This window comes from Numenius arquata, chromosome 3 (genome assembly GCF_964106895.1).
Source record: "Numenius arquata chromosome 3, bNumArq3.hap1.1, whole genome shotgun sequence".
NCBI classification, from domain to species: domain Eukaryota; kingdom Metazoa; phylum Chordata; class Aves; order Charadriiformes; family Scolopacidae; genus Numenius; species Numenius arquata.
This window is the reverse complement of record NC_133578.1, coordinates 11,343,285-11,361,003: the sequence shown is the minus strand read 5'-3', so window position 1 is coordinate 11,361,003 and position 17,719 is coordinate 11,343,285. Positions and strand designations below refer to the sequence as shown.

General features: G+C 50.1%; 1 protein-coding gene across 2 annotated transcripts in view; it reads right to left on the bottom strand.

Moving 5' to 3' along the window:
• The window catches only part of SLC12A8 (solute carrier family 12 member 8), a 52,858-nt gene extending 35,468 nt beyond the window's left edge, over window positions 1-17,390 (bottom strand). For both annotated transcript variants that reach the window (XM_074145345.1, XM_074145344.1), the window contains exons 1-4: window positions 17,168-17,390; window positions 16,251-16,397; window positions 13,102-13,293; window positions 8,584-8,815 (exon numbers count right to left, since the gene is read on the bottom strand). In XM_074145345.1, the coding sequence (XP_074001446.1) occupies window positions 8,584-8,815; window positions 13,102-13,293; window positions 16,251-16,397; window positions 17,168-17,236 (640 nt within the window). In that variant the 5' untranslated portion in view covers window positions 17,237-17,390. The remainder of the gene's footprint in view (window positions 1-8,583; window positions 8,816-13,101; window positions 13,294-16,250; window positions 16,398-17,167) is intronic.
• Window positions 17,391-17,719: the final 329 nt, after the last annotated feature.

The following is a 17,719-nucleotide window of genomic DNA, read 5'->3' as shown; positions in this document are numbered from 1 at the left end:
CACTGGAACAGGCTGCCCGGAGAGGTTGTGGATTCGCCTTCCCTGGAGGTATTCAAAACCCACCTGGATGCATTCCTGTCCAACCTGCTCTGGGTGACCCTGCTCTGGCAGAGAGGTTGGACTAGATGATCTCCAGATGTCCTTTCCAACCCTGACCATTCTGTGAGACCCCAAGGAAGGGACTCAAGCCCCAGGGGTGTCTGAGGCTGACCCCTGGTAAATGCACTCACACCCCACCCCAATCTCCTTGTGGTCCGGGGACCTCGGAGCATCCTGGCCATGAGAGCCATCAGGTCATGAACATTCTCCTCTCCCTAAAGCCAACCGACCTGCTATAAGGGGTCCTGGCCAACAGCTAAAAATAGCACAAAAGGCAGAATAAACAAAGGGAGCTGCTTAAATCAGTCTCTAATGTTTTTATTTAGCTAACGGGGCAATTTTCATCTGCAGGATGCTGTCACCTCTCTCAAATCGTGAAGCAGCCCACACTCCCCCCGAGCTCTCCCCAGCCACGTCGTGGCTCCTGCGGGACCAGGCTGAGTGGGAGAAAACACTAATTTCTGCCCAACTCCCATGCTCCTGCTTCATCTCCACCTCGGCTTCTCAAGAGGATGGGGAAGTGAAAAACCATCGGCATGCACAAGAGGACACACAAAGCTCAAAAGCACCCACACAAGTAGCTTGTCATCATAAAAGCCCAGTGCCTCAGCACCGCTTAAATAAAGGAAAACTCAGGAATGTGCCTGTGGCAGTAGCCAGTAGAGCCCTTTGGCACTTATTCTGTCTGCACAGGTTGGTGGGTTTTAATATTTTTTGGAAAAAAAAGCCAAAAAACGTGTATTTTCCGCAGGTGGAAAATCTGAAATTTTGGTTAGGAGAAAAAAGGGAGAGACTTTAACATGGTTATTTCAACTTTATAAAGCCCACTTATGCTTTACATTATTTAATGCAAAGCACCAGACTTGCCGTAATATATAAAATCCTGCCATTACTATTTTATTTTTTGATGTGGTATCTGCTACCTGGCTTGTTCAGCGGTATTCAAACCAGCCAGAGGAAATGGTTTTATTCATTACAAAGAGGACAAGAAGTAAAATGTTCCTTGCTTCACCCTTTTTCTAGGAAAATAGTTTGCATCAATGGGATATTATTATTAATTATAGACTGGTATTCCTTGGAAGTCATGCCCAGAGTTCCTGCTTGTGGGAGGCTCTACAGAACTTCTCCGATGAAAAGCCCCAGCCTTGAGAAATCAGAATTTAGGCTGAGTCAAGGCGCAACAATTGGAGGAAAATGAAGGGCATTTGAGCAGCAGCAGCGATGACACACATCCTTCAGGCTCATTGGAGTGACCTCCTTTCTAACACGGAGCTGCTCCATGTATTGCTTGGGACAAAGTCCAATCCCTGTCGATCAAATCCCCATCTTTAAAAAGAAAGCAGTTAATCAAAATGTAACATAATCCTCTGGACCCTGCCATGGCCTACAGAGTCTTCTGCCATGGTCTACAAGAGTCTTCTGCCATACTCATGACTAGATCATCCCGTACTTCCAAGTTATGCATACATTATGCAGATGAAAATGGTATCTCAAAAGAAAACTACTCAGTTTGTTGATTTTTTGATTCTCTGTCCAAAATGATAGTTTGATTTTATTTTCAGGAGGTCTCCATTATCCTCTATACAACACACACAGCTACAGTTTCAAGTCTAGTTTCAGACTGCAAATCAAACTGGAAATCAAACAGTGTTTGATTTTGGAAAGATTGAGCAAGATGTTGTCATCTAAAAGGATTTTTTTGTTTGTTTGTTTGAAACTATTAATTGAATTCAGTTTAAATCAGACAGTACATCTGCCCTCCCAAAATCACATTTCTTCAATGAATTCATTTCCCCTTTCGAGTAGAAAAGAAAACCAGCAAGAACCACTGGGCCATCATCCAGGCCAGGGAAGGCACAACCAGGCTAAAATCTCTTACCTACAGCCAAAAAAGGCCAAAAATTGTTAACACAAGCCAGCAGAGATGATGAGCAGTAGATAAGGACTTGTGTCCCACGCAAAGTTTTCTCTTTAGCCTAGGGGAAGAACACAAACTAGAAGTGAAGCGGCTGGAGAAAGAATCTAATATCTAGAAATTATCTTCATAAATTAAATCCTTAAATAAGGAAAGCTGATTCAGGGCACAGCTGAACTGTGACTGGAATTAAACACCAGGGGAATGAAAAAAGAGGAGGTAAAATATCTCCCATCATTTGAAAACAATTATGCAGTGGCACCAAAAAAAAAAAAAAAGAAAAAAAATCAATGCAATTAAATAAAGCTGTCCAGTTTAAACAAAGCAACAGGGAGAGATGGAGAGATTATGGGATGATATATACCTTCCTCAAGCCAGTCAGTTTTATTAGGTCTCTAGCATTAAACAACTTGCTGCTAAACGGAGAGCCTGCACGGGAGGTTTTATGGGGGGAGCGGGTGGGGAAAGCCCACGTGAAGGCAGCATCTAGCAGGGGACAAAGCCAGCCGAGGCACTTCAGGATTTATTTACAAGCTTCTAGGAAGACGAGTTTAGCATCGCCTCGCAGGGAAACAGCAAAGAAATTAAAGGTTAAACCAACGGCGTACAAAATCCCCTGTATAAATCAGGAGCAGTATTACCTATTAAGCAAGTTGAAACCTTTAACAGCCTCAGCAAACCCTCTCCCGCTCCAGGGATGGAGCCAGGCCAGCCCTGCCCTGACAGCACTGTGCCGCAGCATGTTTTAGAGTGCCCAGGGAGGCCAGGACCCTCCTCCTCCTCCTCCTCCTCCTCCTCCTCCTCGGCACACGCGGCAGGGGGCTGCTCGCTCCCAAGCCCCACATGGCTGCTCAGATGGCGCAGCCTGGAGAAGAGAAGACCAAAGCGGAGCACAAGAAGTCTTCCAAGCACAATAGTTTAACACAGAAAGGAAGGACGTGGGATGGTCCCCGAGTCCTCGAGAGACCCAAAGCGGTGGGTTGCGGCCGCGGGAAGGGGTGGTTAGCTCAGGAGAGCTGCGACTGGAGTGGGGTCCCCAGGGATGCAGCGGAGGATCCATTGCTGGAAATACTTAAGAGCAGGTGAGACGCACATGGCATCCCCAGAACAGCCCGGCGGGTGCAGGAGGTCAGGGACCTGCAGGCCCTGAGCTCTCCTCCCCTCCTCCTTACCCACCTCCTGGGACATGCTTCAGGGTGGTGGGCTCAGAAATCCCGCCTGGCCTCGGTGGAGTGGAGGCACAGGGATGCCAGCTCCAGCCCCCGGCGAGCAGCAGCTTTTCCAACGCTCCAAGCATCCACCAGCAGGTGAGACGGCTAACAAAGTCCTACTCCCAGGTGTCCTCCAGCGAGGAAACACCGTGAAAACCTACCTACAAACAGGGCAGCAGAGTGGAACCATGCCGCAAAGTTACGTCTCAACCTCATTTTTTTTTCTTTTTTTTTTCTTTTTTTAATTTTTTTTTTAAATAAACTGCTTTAAATACCTACTTCAGAGAGCATGGACAGAGTGGTGTAGCTTTCCTCTCACTATCTAAATAAGGCCCCTAACAATGTTATCACTTTTCAAAACACATCTGTCCCACAGCTCCTAGCCCAGACAATTGGCAGGTAACCAGTTAATAAATGTCTTCGCCAGACTGTTGAATAGGCTGGCCCCGGCTCAAGAGTGATGTCAGGGCCATTCAATGCGCTATAATTGGAAAAACCTGGGGAAAGCAATCCCGTGTTTTTTAATAAATAAAGAGCATATTAGCAGCCTCCTGCTTTTATTCACTACGGTATCTACCTTGTTCGGTAGCAAAGTGGGAGTTTTTTTTTCTGCTGCCGCTCGCTCGGTGATTTCTACTTGGAACTTGATGCCAGTTTCCAGATGTGTCTCAGGCCAGGAAGTCAGCAATCAGCCTGGATAAAGCCTCTGGGATTAGCTGCAGATCATCTTCTGACACACACATCCTTCCTGCACCCTCTCTTATGAAAATGGGGCACACCCCTTGTGCCCAAAAATACAATAAAACCACCCAGAGCCAAGCAAAAGCCCCTGATTAGATCACTTTTGCATTAAATATGTGAGAATATATTTAATTAATTCAATCTATCAAAGCCCCCAAAGCACCGTTTGAGGGGCCTTTACAACACTGGAGTGTTTACATACATAAATCACTTGCAGGCTCCCCTTCTGCTGGAGCAGCCCCAGGCGAAGCTCCTCTCCTGCAGCTCCTCGCCAGTGGTACCCACGGGAGAACATCAACTCCCCTGGCTCGGCCATAGGACGCCTGAGGGGGAGATGAATGCTCCAAAGGACTCATCCTCGGAGGAAGAAGCGAGAATAATATATGTGTTTTCTGGGTGCTGTGTGAGCAGCTTCGGGAAGCTAAAACCCAAGCGGGTGAGATGAAGGATGTGGTTTGCATGGAAAATAATCCCAAGCAGAAGCACCCTGACAGCAACGCGCCTTTCAAGCCTCCCCGTGTCCCTGAGAAATGAACTACCCGGGTTTCCCGGCCGGGAGGAGAGGGGCTCAGCCCCACACAGCCGGGCTCCACGCTCACCCGAGCCACAAGGTGAGCAAGAGGGGGCAGAGGGTGTCCCAGCCCAAGGGACCCAATTATTGCATTCCCAACAAAATAATATATTCCCCCCCCCCCCCCCCCAGGCACTTAAGAGGCTGTTGTCAGGCCCCTTTTGCTCGTGCCGCGATTCCTTTCATCTCCCCAACAAAGTGCAACCAAATTAACACCAGCTCTCCCCCCAGTAACCACCACCCCCCCCACGCGCTCCCGCAGCCGCTCTGCTTCAACAGGGCACCTGAGAGCCGCTGCCAAAACAGGAAAGCAGGCGCCTAATTGAAAGGGAGTATTTGGGAGTCACCCTGCACAAAAATTAGCAGAGATATGCTAGGAAAATAAAAGTGTGGGCATTAACGGCGGGCTTATCTTCTTTTTCCATGACTCTAACGTTCTGGACGTGAAGAGGCCAAAAAGTTTCACATACTGTTCTGAGGAGCTGGTCGCGGAAAGGAGCATCCTCTCCTTTACGTTCACGGCTCCCCCCAAAATAACTCAGGCTGATTTTGAGGCATAGACCTCCAGAATTAAAACACAAACATACACAAGCTAAAACACCCCTGCACTGCTACCGTCAGTCTTGGTTGGGGGTTGAGAAGTCAAGTGCTGCCTGATTTCAATTCACTTGCTTTAGGTTTGGTGAAACCAGTAAGCTGGGCCAAGGGAGAAAGAGAACACGGATGTTTTCTGTCCCAAGGAAGGGGCATGGGGGTCTCCATTTCTAGAGGTGGGACTGAATTTTAAGGTGAGTGGCCAGAGACAGCTCAACGAGGCTGGTTTGCAGACAGCACGGAGAGCCCCTCTCCTCACTGCCCACCCCTGGCCAAGATCCCAGCCTGGGACGGTGACCCATCCCCAGGGGAAATGCCAGCCGGAGCCAAGGGGAGGATTTGGGATTAACTCCAAAAAAAATCAGCCAGTCCCCCCTCCACCCTGCGGAAAGGAGCAAAAGCCCTCAGGGCCAGGCAGAGGGACGCCGCAGCCTGGCAGGGAGCAGGCAGGCAGCCCTGCCAGCAGCCTCAGCGGGGTCAGCAGCATCTGGAGAAGTGACCCAGAGTATTCCCTGTCCGCTGGAGCCACTGAGCTCCTCCAGCCCCAGCTCCGGTCTGCAGGAGCCCGGCCGGCTCTCAGAGCAAGAGCAAGCCACGGCCATAGAGAGAGAAGGAGAAAAAGCTGCGGGAAGCCCTGCTGAGAAGCCCCCTTTTGTGTAAACACGCTCCGTCCTCAAACTAAAAATAAAGGCAAACCACAGGAAGGGAGTGAGTGCTTGGACAATATCCAATTTGGTGTGTGCCTGGGTGTGAGCTGAGGGAATGGGGAGAAGAGCAGGGGACTCCACCCAGCGCAACCACACAAAGGCAGCCGTTTGAGACCTTCAAGATGGACAGGCATTCCTGGAGATTATTTAAATCCAAATAACTGCTGCTTGGCAGATGCACAGTCCTCTGGTATGTGCGCAGCACTTGGAAACGCTAAGTGAGGGAAAAGGCTGCCATGGTAGGAGCAGGAAAGGCAGGATCATCACACAAAGGCCCATTTTACAGGTTCGGAGACTGAGACCTGAGGCTGTGAACTGAAGCCCCATAAACCTGTCATAAACAAGGAAGCAACCCAGGCAAGATATCAACTGAAATCTTCCTAGCTCACAGGTCTGTCCTCAAAAATCACTTCTCCCTTCACACTGCCCTTCCCATCTCAGTCGCTGAACCAAACCCAAACCAACCACACGCTCGCGATGGCTGCAGGGAGCTGGTGCTCGGGATGGGGAAAAGCTGCAGCTAAAACACACTAGGAAAGAACAGAAGAACTTCTGGAAGGTGCAATATTTTGCCTAAGGCCGAGGATAATTAATTTCTCAGTCAACTGCCCACCTCAAAGCCGTCTCAAATGCTTCTTCGGGTGCTGGGCTCTGATTCACAGCACCTCACCACTGCCATCAGCCAACTCTCAAAGGATGGAGCGTCACCGACACCTGCACATTCCACCCACAGCCTCCTGCACTGCCTTGCCAGAGGGATATTTTGCTGATGGGTACAACCCTACCCAAGAGACAAGCATCCACCCATGCCCGGCAGAAAGCGTGCAAGACAGAGCGAGGAGCCTTCTTGAAGCCCAGCGCTCACCATTGGTGCTGACACACCACTCAGAGGCCTTCTGGGGAAATGCAGGACTTGGGAGGAACCAGCTATTCAGCCTGGGCTCAAAACAGTTCTCTCACACAGAAGCAGTCTGTAAAAGCAGAGAAACCCATAGGTGTCCCCAGCCAGCCTTACGGCTACAGGTCCCACTGTATGGGCAGCAGTGCTCTGGGGTACTGGCGTTTGGGGCTTGGATGTGGCCACCATCAGCCCAACCCATGCCCTGGAAACCCTCCTCTCTTTAGCCAGTCACAGCTAACCTGCAGCATCTGCAACGTTCAACAGCGTTGCTTCCCTTCCTTTCTCTATTTTCTGTTAGAAAAAAATGAGACAGTACTCAGCAGTGGAGGAAATCAAAGATGACTACGTTGACCTCAACTTGGGAATGTTTTCTGCTGATGTTTGTATTCCTCTTACTCTCTCCTCCTGGTCCCATGTTCACTTTCCTACCATCACCACAAGCATTCATTTTCTCTCTACTATTAGAAAGGTCTCTATGTCCATGTTAAAGGTCTCCTCTGAGCACAACAGAAATACAAACTCCCCCCCCCCCTTCCCCATTTCCTTTAGAAAACAACTTCCTATGAAACACAGCTGTTTGGAACAGGTCAGTTGCTTTCTCTGCAAAACACGCCACACTGAGTACAACCGTCCTCGCTTCGTCCTCATTTCCAAGTGTCTGCTGAGATTTTTGCTGGCTTTCATTTGGGGCATTTCTTACAAGCTAAACAGAAAACGCAATCGCCTTTCCACAAGGTTCTCTCTGAGAGAGGAGCAGCTGCTGGTACAGCAACTTCAGCCCCCACGCCACCGTCCTTGTACACTGTACCCAGCAGCACAAAATAACACAGCAGTGTGAAAACACAGCCACGCCATCAGCGCTATGAACACCTACGTGACTTACCTCCTGCCACCCGACTTGGCAGCTGAATCCTAACTAAACCAAAACTGGAGATCTTTCCTTTAAACTGACTTTAGCAGGTCCCTTGCAACCCCCTAAGGTGCTGCTGGACACAGGGGAAGCCAAGAAGAAGGTGACACCTTCTGTTTACTCAGCTAATTACACTTCATTATTGCTGCAGCAGCCGCTGCAGCGCTCATGGACCCCTTCCACCACAACTCCCCGAGTTTTGAGATGTGTTTCCCTGCAAACATCTCTTGGAATGAGGACAGAGGGAGGGGAAGAAGGTTTGGGGGGCAAGTGGGGCTGCAGGTGGGAGCCCCGGACCTCTACCTTGCCCAAGCTGGGGCTGTTGGTGCAGGCTGAAGTCAAGGCTGGGGAAGGTTGATGGGGCATACTTGCACCCACAGCTCCTTGAAACCCCAGCAGTCACCTGCCCCAACCCACCCAGCTCCTTCCTTGGCTCCCCAACATGGCCCTGGGCAGCAAATCCAGCAGGGTGCAGCCCAGGGCCAGTGCTGGTGACAGAGCTCATCACAGCCTGGGTCTAATTGACCTCAGGGGTCTCTGGGGAGAAGATCTCCTCCAAGTCACAATCATCCATTTTCACGGGCACGATGCTTAACGCAGAGTCAGACAGGAGAAGGCTACAAACAGCAACCACAAACCCAGCCGCTCTCTTGTCAGAAACCTCCGAGGGCAAGACAAGGATAACAGGCACACACTGAGAGCTCGATTCCTGAGGTTAAACACCCACATCAGTGAGGCATCTTCAGTCACGCTCTGGAAATACCTACTCCTTGCAAAATTACGGGTTGCCTCTAAAAGGCAAAGGACAGGGACATCTCTGGAAGTGCTGAACTCCACCTCTGCCCAGATGTGTAACTTCACAAGGACACCTAAGAAGAAAACCCCCGAGGGATTAATGCCTCATGACCCCAATGTGATGAACTCCCAGTTTTACCTGGATCAAGGTGTGTAAAGGACCCGATGACAAAGTCCAGCGTCGAGACGGCCAGCAGGAAGAGCAGCAGGAGCTGGAGCCTGATGATCCACTTCACCCCGGCCAGGTTGATCCCCAGCAGGCCCAGCAGGACAGCCAGGGAGATCCCACGCACCGCCCAGATGTTGCTGAGGCTCAGGACGTCTGCGATGGACTCCGCAAAGCCAGTGATGTACATGGCACCTGCAACGCACTGAAGGACAGAGCTCTGTGAGTGCCCCACGGGAGAAGAAGGGATGCCCATCTGCAGCCTCACCTGCTAGGCTTGTGGGGGGGTCTCTGTCCCCATGGACATACATTTACTGTCACAATACAATCTTTAATGTTACCCTGGCCTAGAGGGACTGAACCTTATGGCTGTAAGACAGCACACTGCCAGGGCAGCATACCTACTGCCCAGGTAAAGAGAGAAGACTGGGCACTAGGACCAGCAGCCCAGCAACTTTCCACTGGCTTTAAAATTTACCCTCCATTAATGCTCCAGGAGAAACCACACCGGCTTCTCCGAGAGAGAAAAAGATGAGTCAACCTCTACGCTTCTTCCCTTCTTCTGTTTCTCTGAAGGAACGGGTCCCAGTTCAACACCTGCCTGAAGAACAGCAGTTTGCTTCCCCCTTCATTGCCTCCCAGGGGTTATTTTTAACTCGATGTTTAGTTTGGATGTAAAGTCTGATGTCTCACCGGCTCCCCATCTCGTTGCTGGAACTGAGCCTGCGCCTTTGAGGAGAGTGCATTGTGCGAGCCCTGCCCCCTGAGCTCCCGGGAAAGCTGCTTGTTTGTCTTGCTGCAGGGCAGGACACGCTCTGCCCTGGGTGGCTGAGAGCCTGCAGGACAGGACAGGACATCTGCAGCCTCCAACCCCACTGCCGGGCAGCAAGCCTAAATACCAGGACATTTCCCTCCAGAGGGTCCCACTAGCTGACATTTCAGCAACAACCCTTTCCAGTGCATGGCCTGACCAGCAAAGCAGGTCAGGGCACACACACAGGTGGTGTGATCTTGGGTCCTCTGACCCCACTATCCCCATCTACGGACGAGGGATGTGCAGAACAGCTCCCATGTGACTGGAAGGGAGAAAACCCCCACCCAAGCCAGCAAGAGTCAGAGCAGACCCCTCCTTCCCCGTAGATCCCCCTTGGACCAACCCAGCACCACCCCATTGAGGGTGTTCAAGACAACCTGACCCATAGCAGGAGCTGTGGGTTCTCATGTGGTTTTCAGCCAGCAAGGTGGGGGAGATTCACCTGTTCGGACTCGACACCTACAAGCTGGAGATCCTAGAGAAGGATTCACTTCCACCACATCACCTAGCAGAGATCAGGGGAACTACACCCTGAAAGTCTCTCTCCTTGCTGGTAGCCCCACCATGAATGTCTCCACCACAGATATCTCAGACTGTGCAAGTTAGACCCCAAATAAGTGGATGTATTCTTGTTTATTTGTGTTTAGCATGGCCTACACCACCACCGAGTGGACCACACACATCCTACAGAGGATCCCTCCTGAGCTAGCAGAGGACACCACCTCATGCCAGCACAGCTCTGCTTTGGGCACCCACAAAAACTGCACTTGAGACCTGAAGCCAAAAAACGCCCAAACAGAATGTAACTCCAATAAACACATTAAAAAAAGGTGCAGCTCTTGCCTCTCACATGAGGAAAGGCCCTATAGACAGAAAGCAGTATCACTGAACCCCAACTCAACCTAGAACTGAGTTCTAAGCTGAATTTTGCAGGCCCATACAAGCCTTTGTAAACCACACACTTTGCTGGATGAGGAATATAATCGATTTTCAACACCCAAACAAGCACTGCCACTATCTTTGCTTTTGGGATTCTAGGATTGGACCCTGGAAGACCTCTGCTTGCACAGACAGGTCTTATTGCAAACCACTCCACGAAAGGAGACTGCAAAGAAAAGCACCAAACCTTGGCCTCATGGTTAAAGCTACGGTGACCAAACATGTGTCGGTCTCCATAGGACCTAGTAGACACATGCTGCATCGTTTAGGGCAATCTAGTTAAGCCTCTCCTCTGGAACATCCCAGGAGGACAGCAAAGCCCAGCTGGGTCTCAGCTCACCTTGGCTGATGCAGCAGGAGCCCATCTCTGCAGCATCCCCAGGGCACTAAGCCACCACCTCTCATCTCCCAGGGCATCAGCAGCATGTTGCCAGTCATTCCCCACTTGCCCCAGCCAGACCAGGGAATGGGGAATACCCCCATTTCTAGTGAAACTCGCCTCGTGACGGAGGCTACGCGGGCATCTTGCAGTGGGGGGAGCAGCCTGCAGCTGGTGCAAAGAACGCTGGGCAGAAAACATGGCCAAAGAGAAGGGAAAGGCATCAGCTTTCGGGAGCGGGCAAAGCGTTCCTAAGCGAGCTGCCAGCTCCCACCCCGCAGCCCCCACGGGATGCCGAGGCAGGGGCCGGGGCAGCCGCAGCCCAGCTTTTACGACCCTCAGGACAGGCTGCATCCTGATTGCTTTCCCAGACAGGGTCGGCTCGCAGAGCCAGAGCGGAAAATATGACAGGAGGGATTCTCATGTGTGGCCCATTTCCATATCTTGGCTTGTAACTGTATTCAGTTTGCATTTTATGGACACTTGCTTTTAATCTGGAGTGAAAGGAGAAGAGGGGATTATTTTTGGTTCGAGGGTTTTTAAGGGTTTTTCAGAGATTGCTGCAAGCCAGTCAGTTAAAAACAAACCTCAATAAAAATGCTTCTCTGCTCACCACATTTTATACCGTTCATAACATCTTTATGGGGGGAGGGGGTTAAGTTACTGCAGGCTTAAGAGACTACTTTCCATTTTTTATGTTTACTACTTGTGTATTTCAGTGCTTCCCCACCGTGACAGCTCCTTGGGGCCTTTCAGAAAACCCAGAACTGCTTCTTTGGGATCTCAAGAAGTCAATTAGCTGTTGCCCTTACCGTTGCCCAGCTCTCCTCCCATACCAGCTCCGCTTCTGCTGGCTCCCGCGGAGAAGCAGCCAAGGCTTGCCTGGTCCCTAAGGGCACAGGGAGCACACCAAGGCCAAGCTGCCAGCCCACAGCCACTCACTGGGCTTCAGGTGGCCACCTTGGCCTCTCCCCCTTCGGTTTAAGTCAAGTCTCTCACCAGCAAAGGCATGTCCTGGCAATGGGGGTAATTTGGGATGAGAGGGCATGTCCTACACGGTTCGCTTGTTGAGATATCCAGTTCCTCCACCATTGTGACCCATGCCACCCATGGCCACGCACAGGCTTGTTCTTGGGGAGCAGAGCAGGGCTGAATGCTCCCCATGGTGCTCTCCCATGCTGTCCAGCATACCGGAGCATTACTCAGATTTTACTTATAGAATCACAGAATGGGTTGGGTTGGAAGGGACCCTTAAAGATCATCTAGTTCCAATCCCCCTGCCATGGGGAGGGACACCTCCCACTAGACCAGGTTGCTCAAAGCCCCATCCAGCCTGGCCTTGAACACCTCCAGGGATGGGGCATCGCAACTTCTCTGGGCAACCTGTTCCAGGATCTCACCACCCTCACAGTGAAAAATTTCTTCCTGATATCAATCTAAATCTACTCTCTTCCAGTCTGAAGCCCTTGCCCCTCATCCTATCACTACATGCCCTTGTAAAAAGTCCCTCTCCAGCTTTCTCGCAGGCACCCTTCAGACACTGGAAAGATGCTATAACATCTCCCCCAAGTCTTCTGGGAGCATTACTTCACAGAATCACAGAATCTTCTAGGTTGGAAGGGACCTTCAAGATCATCTTGTCCAACCATCAACCTAACTGACAAAAATAAACACCCACAAAACAACAAAATGCAACACCATCACTAAACCATGTCTCCCAGCATCACGTCAACCTGTCTTTTGAACAATTCCAGGGATGGTGCTTCAACCACCTCCCTGGGCAGCCCATTCCAATGTCTGATAACCCTTTCAGTGAAAAAATTTTTCCTAATATCCAGCCTGAACCTCCCCTGGTGCAACTTGAGGCCATTTCCTCTAGTCCTGTCACTCGTGACTTGGGAGAAGAGACCGACCCCCGCCTCTCTGCACCCTCCTTTCAGGTAGTTGTAGAGAGCGATAAGGTCTCCCCTCAGCCTCCTTTTCTCCAGGCTGAATAACCCTAGTTCCCTCAGCTGCTCCTCATAAGACTTGTGCTCCAGACCCCTCACCAGCCTTGTTGCTCTTCTCTGGACCCGCTCCAGCACCTCGATGTCTTTTTTGTGGTAGGGGGCCCAAAACTGGACACAGTACTCGAGGTGGGGCCTCACCAGTGCCGAGTACAGGGGGACGATCACCTCCCGAGTCCTACTCGCCACACTGTTCCTGATACAGGCCAGGATGCTGTTGGCCTTCTTGGCCACCTGGGCACACTGCTGGCTCATGTTCAGCCGGCTTTCCTATGGCAGGAAAGCAAAAGATTCGTATCTGCATTGCAAAGTTTCAACATTTTCTTTAAATAACTTTTTTTTTTTTTAATTACCTGGCCAAAAATATAAAGGAGGCCAATGGTCCCTCCTACTTGACCTCCAAGGACAGTAGAAATCATGGAGTAGACTCCTCCACTTCCGATGCTGCACTTCTCACACACCCCAATTCCAGATAAGACTGTCACCAGGGCAACCAGGATGACAAAGGACACCAGAAACATGCCCATTACAATGCCAGTGTTTCCCTGGAAAGAAAAAAATAATTATCAAATAAAGATCAAGTCACACCAACTCTGCTGATAGAGAAAAAGGACCTATCTGCTTCTGGTCACTAGTGATCAATGAATCTGGAGTCATTACAGATTAAAAGAAAAACACACCCACCCCTACTTACCTAATTAACATAATTGCCAAACTGATTGTCAAAGTTCCTATTGGCACCCCTTTGAAGACCTGCTTCATCCTGTGGATGGACAGACCTTTGCGTGAGCAGGTTCTGCTCTGTCACTGGGCTCCTGCATGAATCACTGATTTTGTCCTCTGGTTTAAAAAGAATGATGTCAAACAATGATTCAGCCACCGTGGGCAGGGGATCACTGCCTATTTGCATGTTTTAGAATGACACGCTTTAAAAAAAAAAAAAAAAAACAAACCCAAAACCCACTTTCATAACAAAAAGCAGTTTCAAAATTGAACCTCTGGGAGTTGCAACAGCCGATTTATTAACAGCATTAAGCTCACGTTTTAATTTTTCAGAACATTTACCTTTAAAAGCTCTGATCCTCCCAGACAATGAGATGCCAAAGAACAAAACCCCAAAGGCAACACAGCGTGGAAGATAAATCACACTCTTATAAACCAGCGCACACTGTGCCGTATCCGCAGGACGGACGCCCAGCAGCAGGCGCCTCTCGCTCTCCCTGTTCTCTGGGGAGTTTTGTGCAGAGGATTCAGCCCCGAGGAAGAATAAAAGAACTCCTTGCTGCTGGGGGCACAGGGAGGGCCCTGGGAGGAGCTGCTGCACCAGCCATAGTGCCGCTGGGGGTGAGGAGCCAAAGCCCCTGAACAAACCCAGCTGCAGGTCCCTGTTGGCAGCTTTAACAGCCAGCATCACCCCTATTTTTGAGGGTTTCGTTTGCCATTTAGGTCGGATTTTCAGAAACCGATGGCGCTCAGCACCTCCAAAAGGATTCAAGCACCTCTTCTGAGCTCGGGACCTTCCAACCCTCTCGCACGTGGCCGCGATTCATTTTTCAGGGTTAAAATTTTTCCCCGTGCTCCAGCCCACCTTCCCCTGCTGACACATCGCTCAGACCAGCGCGCAGCGATTCCAACGGCACGAGCAGAAATCTCCTCCGGTGCCCAGCGCTTCCTTAACCTCTGGCTTCCCTTCTCCTGCCTTTACTGAGATTACAGGTCGTGTCCACATCCCTCCTTTCCAGCCTTGCTCCCGCAACGCTCATTGCTGAGGTCACGCTAGCCTTGATGGGCTTTTTTTGCCACCAGCGCTAAAAAGCCGCTTCTCAGCTTTGGGGTTGGTTGAAATCCCAGATATATATTTTATTTTATTTTTTTTTTTTCCTTTTCTCTTCTTTGTGGAACAACAGAAACATATTCAGGATGTTGCTATCATCATAAAATCCAATTTTGGTTCAGCATCCCGCTGACAGGGGTTTTATCTGGTCAGTAGGGAACGGAGCCAAGGTTTGCTATAAAGGCAGCTGCTGGCTGGGTCAGCACCACAGCCCGCTCCAACCCCACACTCGTTTTTCAAAAGGACAATAGTTCTTCTTCTTCAACAGCTTACCCTCAGGTTAAAAGGGTTAATAAATATGACACGCTTCAATTAAAAAAAAAGAAAAAAAAAAAAAAAAAGAAAAAAAGGTGCACACATGCAAACATACACAAAAGCCTCAGGCTTTTCCAGAATCTGCTGGTGGCACCAGGCTATGGCAGCCGCTAGTTAATGGGCAATCCAATGGTTCCCACAGGAGAAAGGGTTAACACAAAGAGCAGGGAGGAAAGCTGGCCTCACAGCAACAACAGCAAGAAGAGAAAGTAGGAAGAAAAAGCCCCCATTAGACACTGATGCCTATCTATGCATTCCTGCTGGAGGGGGTTAGTGCAGCTACAACCTCCCTGAGCATTTCAGCAAGATTAGGGTCCCCTGGAATTGCAAAGCTCTACCAGCCCAGGCTCTGGAAATTTATAGCAAAAGCCTGACTCTGCGAACAGCTCGACATGACTGTCCTCTGCCAGCGGAGCTCTCTGCCAACCCCAACTTCTCCTCCCTTCCCTTTTATGCTCGCTTCCAGCTGTTTCAGTTTTTCTTTTATTTACTGGCTTTATTTTTATTTGTGTTCACTCCAGCAGTAACTTGCTTTCAAAGGAGACGTGGAGGAAGCGAGATCAGGAGGAAAAGGGAGCTAGCAAGATCATCCCAACTTTTCCACCACCACAACTGCAGCTCCCCTCAAAGCCCCCAGCAAAGCCATTTTCAACACAAGTGCAAGTGGCTTCCTGCTCCTTTTGGAAGATGTCCACCATGCCTGTGACACGAACTCATGCTTGTGACATAAACTCTACCCAAAGCTCAAATTCCACCAGTCCCTGGAGGATCTGTCCTTCTTTTAAGGGGAAATTTTAAGGGACAATACAACACTGTGCATCAGGAGGGGAGCAGAGACACTCTTCCAGGCTCTGACCCTGGGTGAGATAGTACTGAAGTGGAGATACTTCCACTTCAAGTGGAAGTCCCTCTGATAGCGGTGACAACTTTGCCTGACTGAGGATGGCGATTCAAGACATTGGGGACTCCAATATAGACATATTTGGAAGAGACCTGCTTCAGTGGGGTTGGGAAGACGGCTGAGCAGCTGTAACTGTGGTGAAACGCTTTACCTGAAAAACTGTTATTTCATCTCAACTATACAACACAAGGGTGCCCCTGGTCATTGTCAAGGTTGGTTGCTGTGTTTTCCTATTTCTTTCCTGAAGCTAAAATAGGAAACCACTTAACAAAGACCACTTCAGCTTTCCATGTTAGTGAAATTTTTTGAAATGCTACAAAATGCCAGAGGACATTAACCAGCTCACTGCCTATGAGGAGCAGCACGGAATCCAGAACACCTGGGAGACGCAAGGTAAGGAGGTGAGGAGGAAAACGCCTATTCACACGTTCAAAAAGTCAGCGCTCACTCACCACGAGCCATCCCGTCCTCAGGAAAAGAACCACTCCGAAAATGTTGATCATGCAGGAGGTGAAGACACCATCCCACGTTCCAAAAAGCACCGGCTCCCACACAAACAGCTGGATCTTCCACCAGGGCTTGGTGTGTGTTTGAGATACCTAGAGGAAAGCAAAGCTTTCAGTTTTACCTCTCGTGCTTTACGGGCCAGCTGCAGAAGTGGTACAACAGCCAGCCACCAGCAGTGAGATGGCCACCAACAGCTGCTAAGACACCACTTTGCTGCAAGTTGTCTCTAAGATGAAGGGGCAGCAGAGCTGTTGGGATCCCTGGGCCCTGGAAGAGAGGGTTCCCTGTAATGCCCTATTTATATTCTTGTAGGATAAGCAGCAACAGAATTCTACTCAGCCTCAGCAAATTAACCCCGTTGATGATGTTACATGAACCAGACACAGCATTCAAGGGATCCTTTACAGAGCCTGCAGCTGTACATTATACTTCTGTCCCTGCCAAACACCCCACCAAGATAAGCAGGATCCTCAGCGCACTGGAGAAGTCTCTTAGGTGAGATGACGAACCAGGCTGGACCAACTGGGACTGACAGAAGAGGTTAAGATGGCCTATCCATCACACACAGCCACCTGCAACAGATCTGGGGATCGGGACACTATGTTTCTAGAGGAGACACAGGACTCTGGTGCTCGGGGCACCAGTGAATTTCAGAGCTGCTGGAACCGAGAGCTGAAACTCCAGGGCAACTGCAGCTTTCCCATTGCAACTTTGGAAGCCAAGTCCCCTCTTTCCCTTTCTAAATAAATCCCTTCAGGTTTAAGTAGCAGAAAGAAGGGTGGTCTTGTCACTTCAGGAGGAGGTGCAGAGACCACTGGAGATGGAAACTTGGGCTATGAAGGGAAATGCCTCTCCACCATACCTGCTGTGCTTCCTCGTGGAACAGCTCTTGGACATACCCCTCGCTTCTGGCACCATTCGGGCTGAACATCGTATCCTTCGCCTTGCCTCCACCTGCCCAACGCGCAGCTCTAACACCACAGCAGGCGAGGCCGATCCAAGCAGAAGGTCAGCTATTCTCCTCAGTCAAATTCCTGCGGTGCTGGATCCTCCGTTGTAGAAGATTCATGATTTTATTGCACTTACTGTGAAAGCAGGAAAGACAGAAGGCAGAGATAAGAACAGGGAGATCACTCAGCAATTACCACCACGGGCAAAACAGACTCCAATCAGAGTAGGGTCATGAAAAATCAAAACTAAACCTCAAAAACACCTTCCCCCCATCCCTCCCCTCTTCCTGGCTCAACTTCATTCCTAAATTCTTTACCTCCTCCCCTCGAGCGGCACAGAGGGACGGGGAACGGGGATTGAGGTCAGTTCATCACATGTTACTATCGCTTCTCCTCCTTGGGGGGAGGACGCATTCTTCCCTGCTCCAGCATGGAGTCCCAGCCATGGGAGACAGTTCTCCATG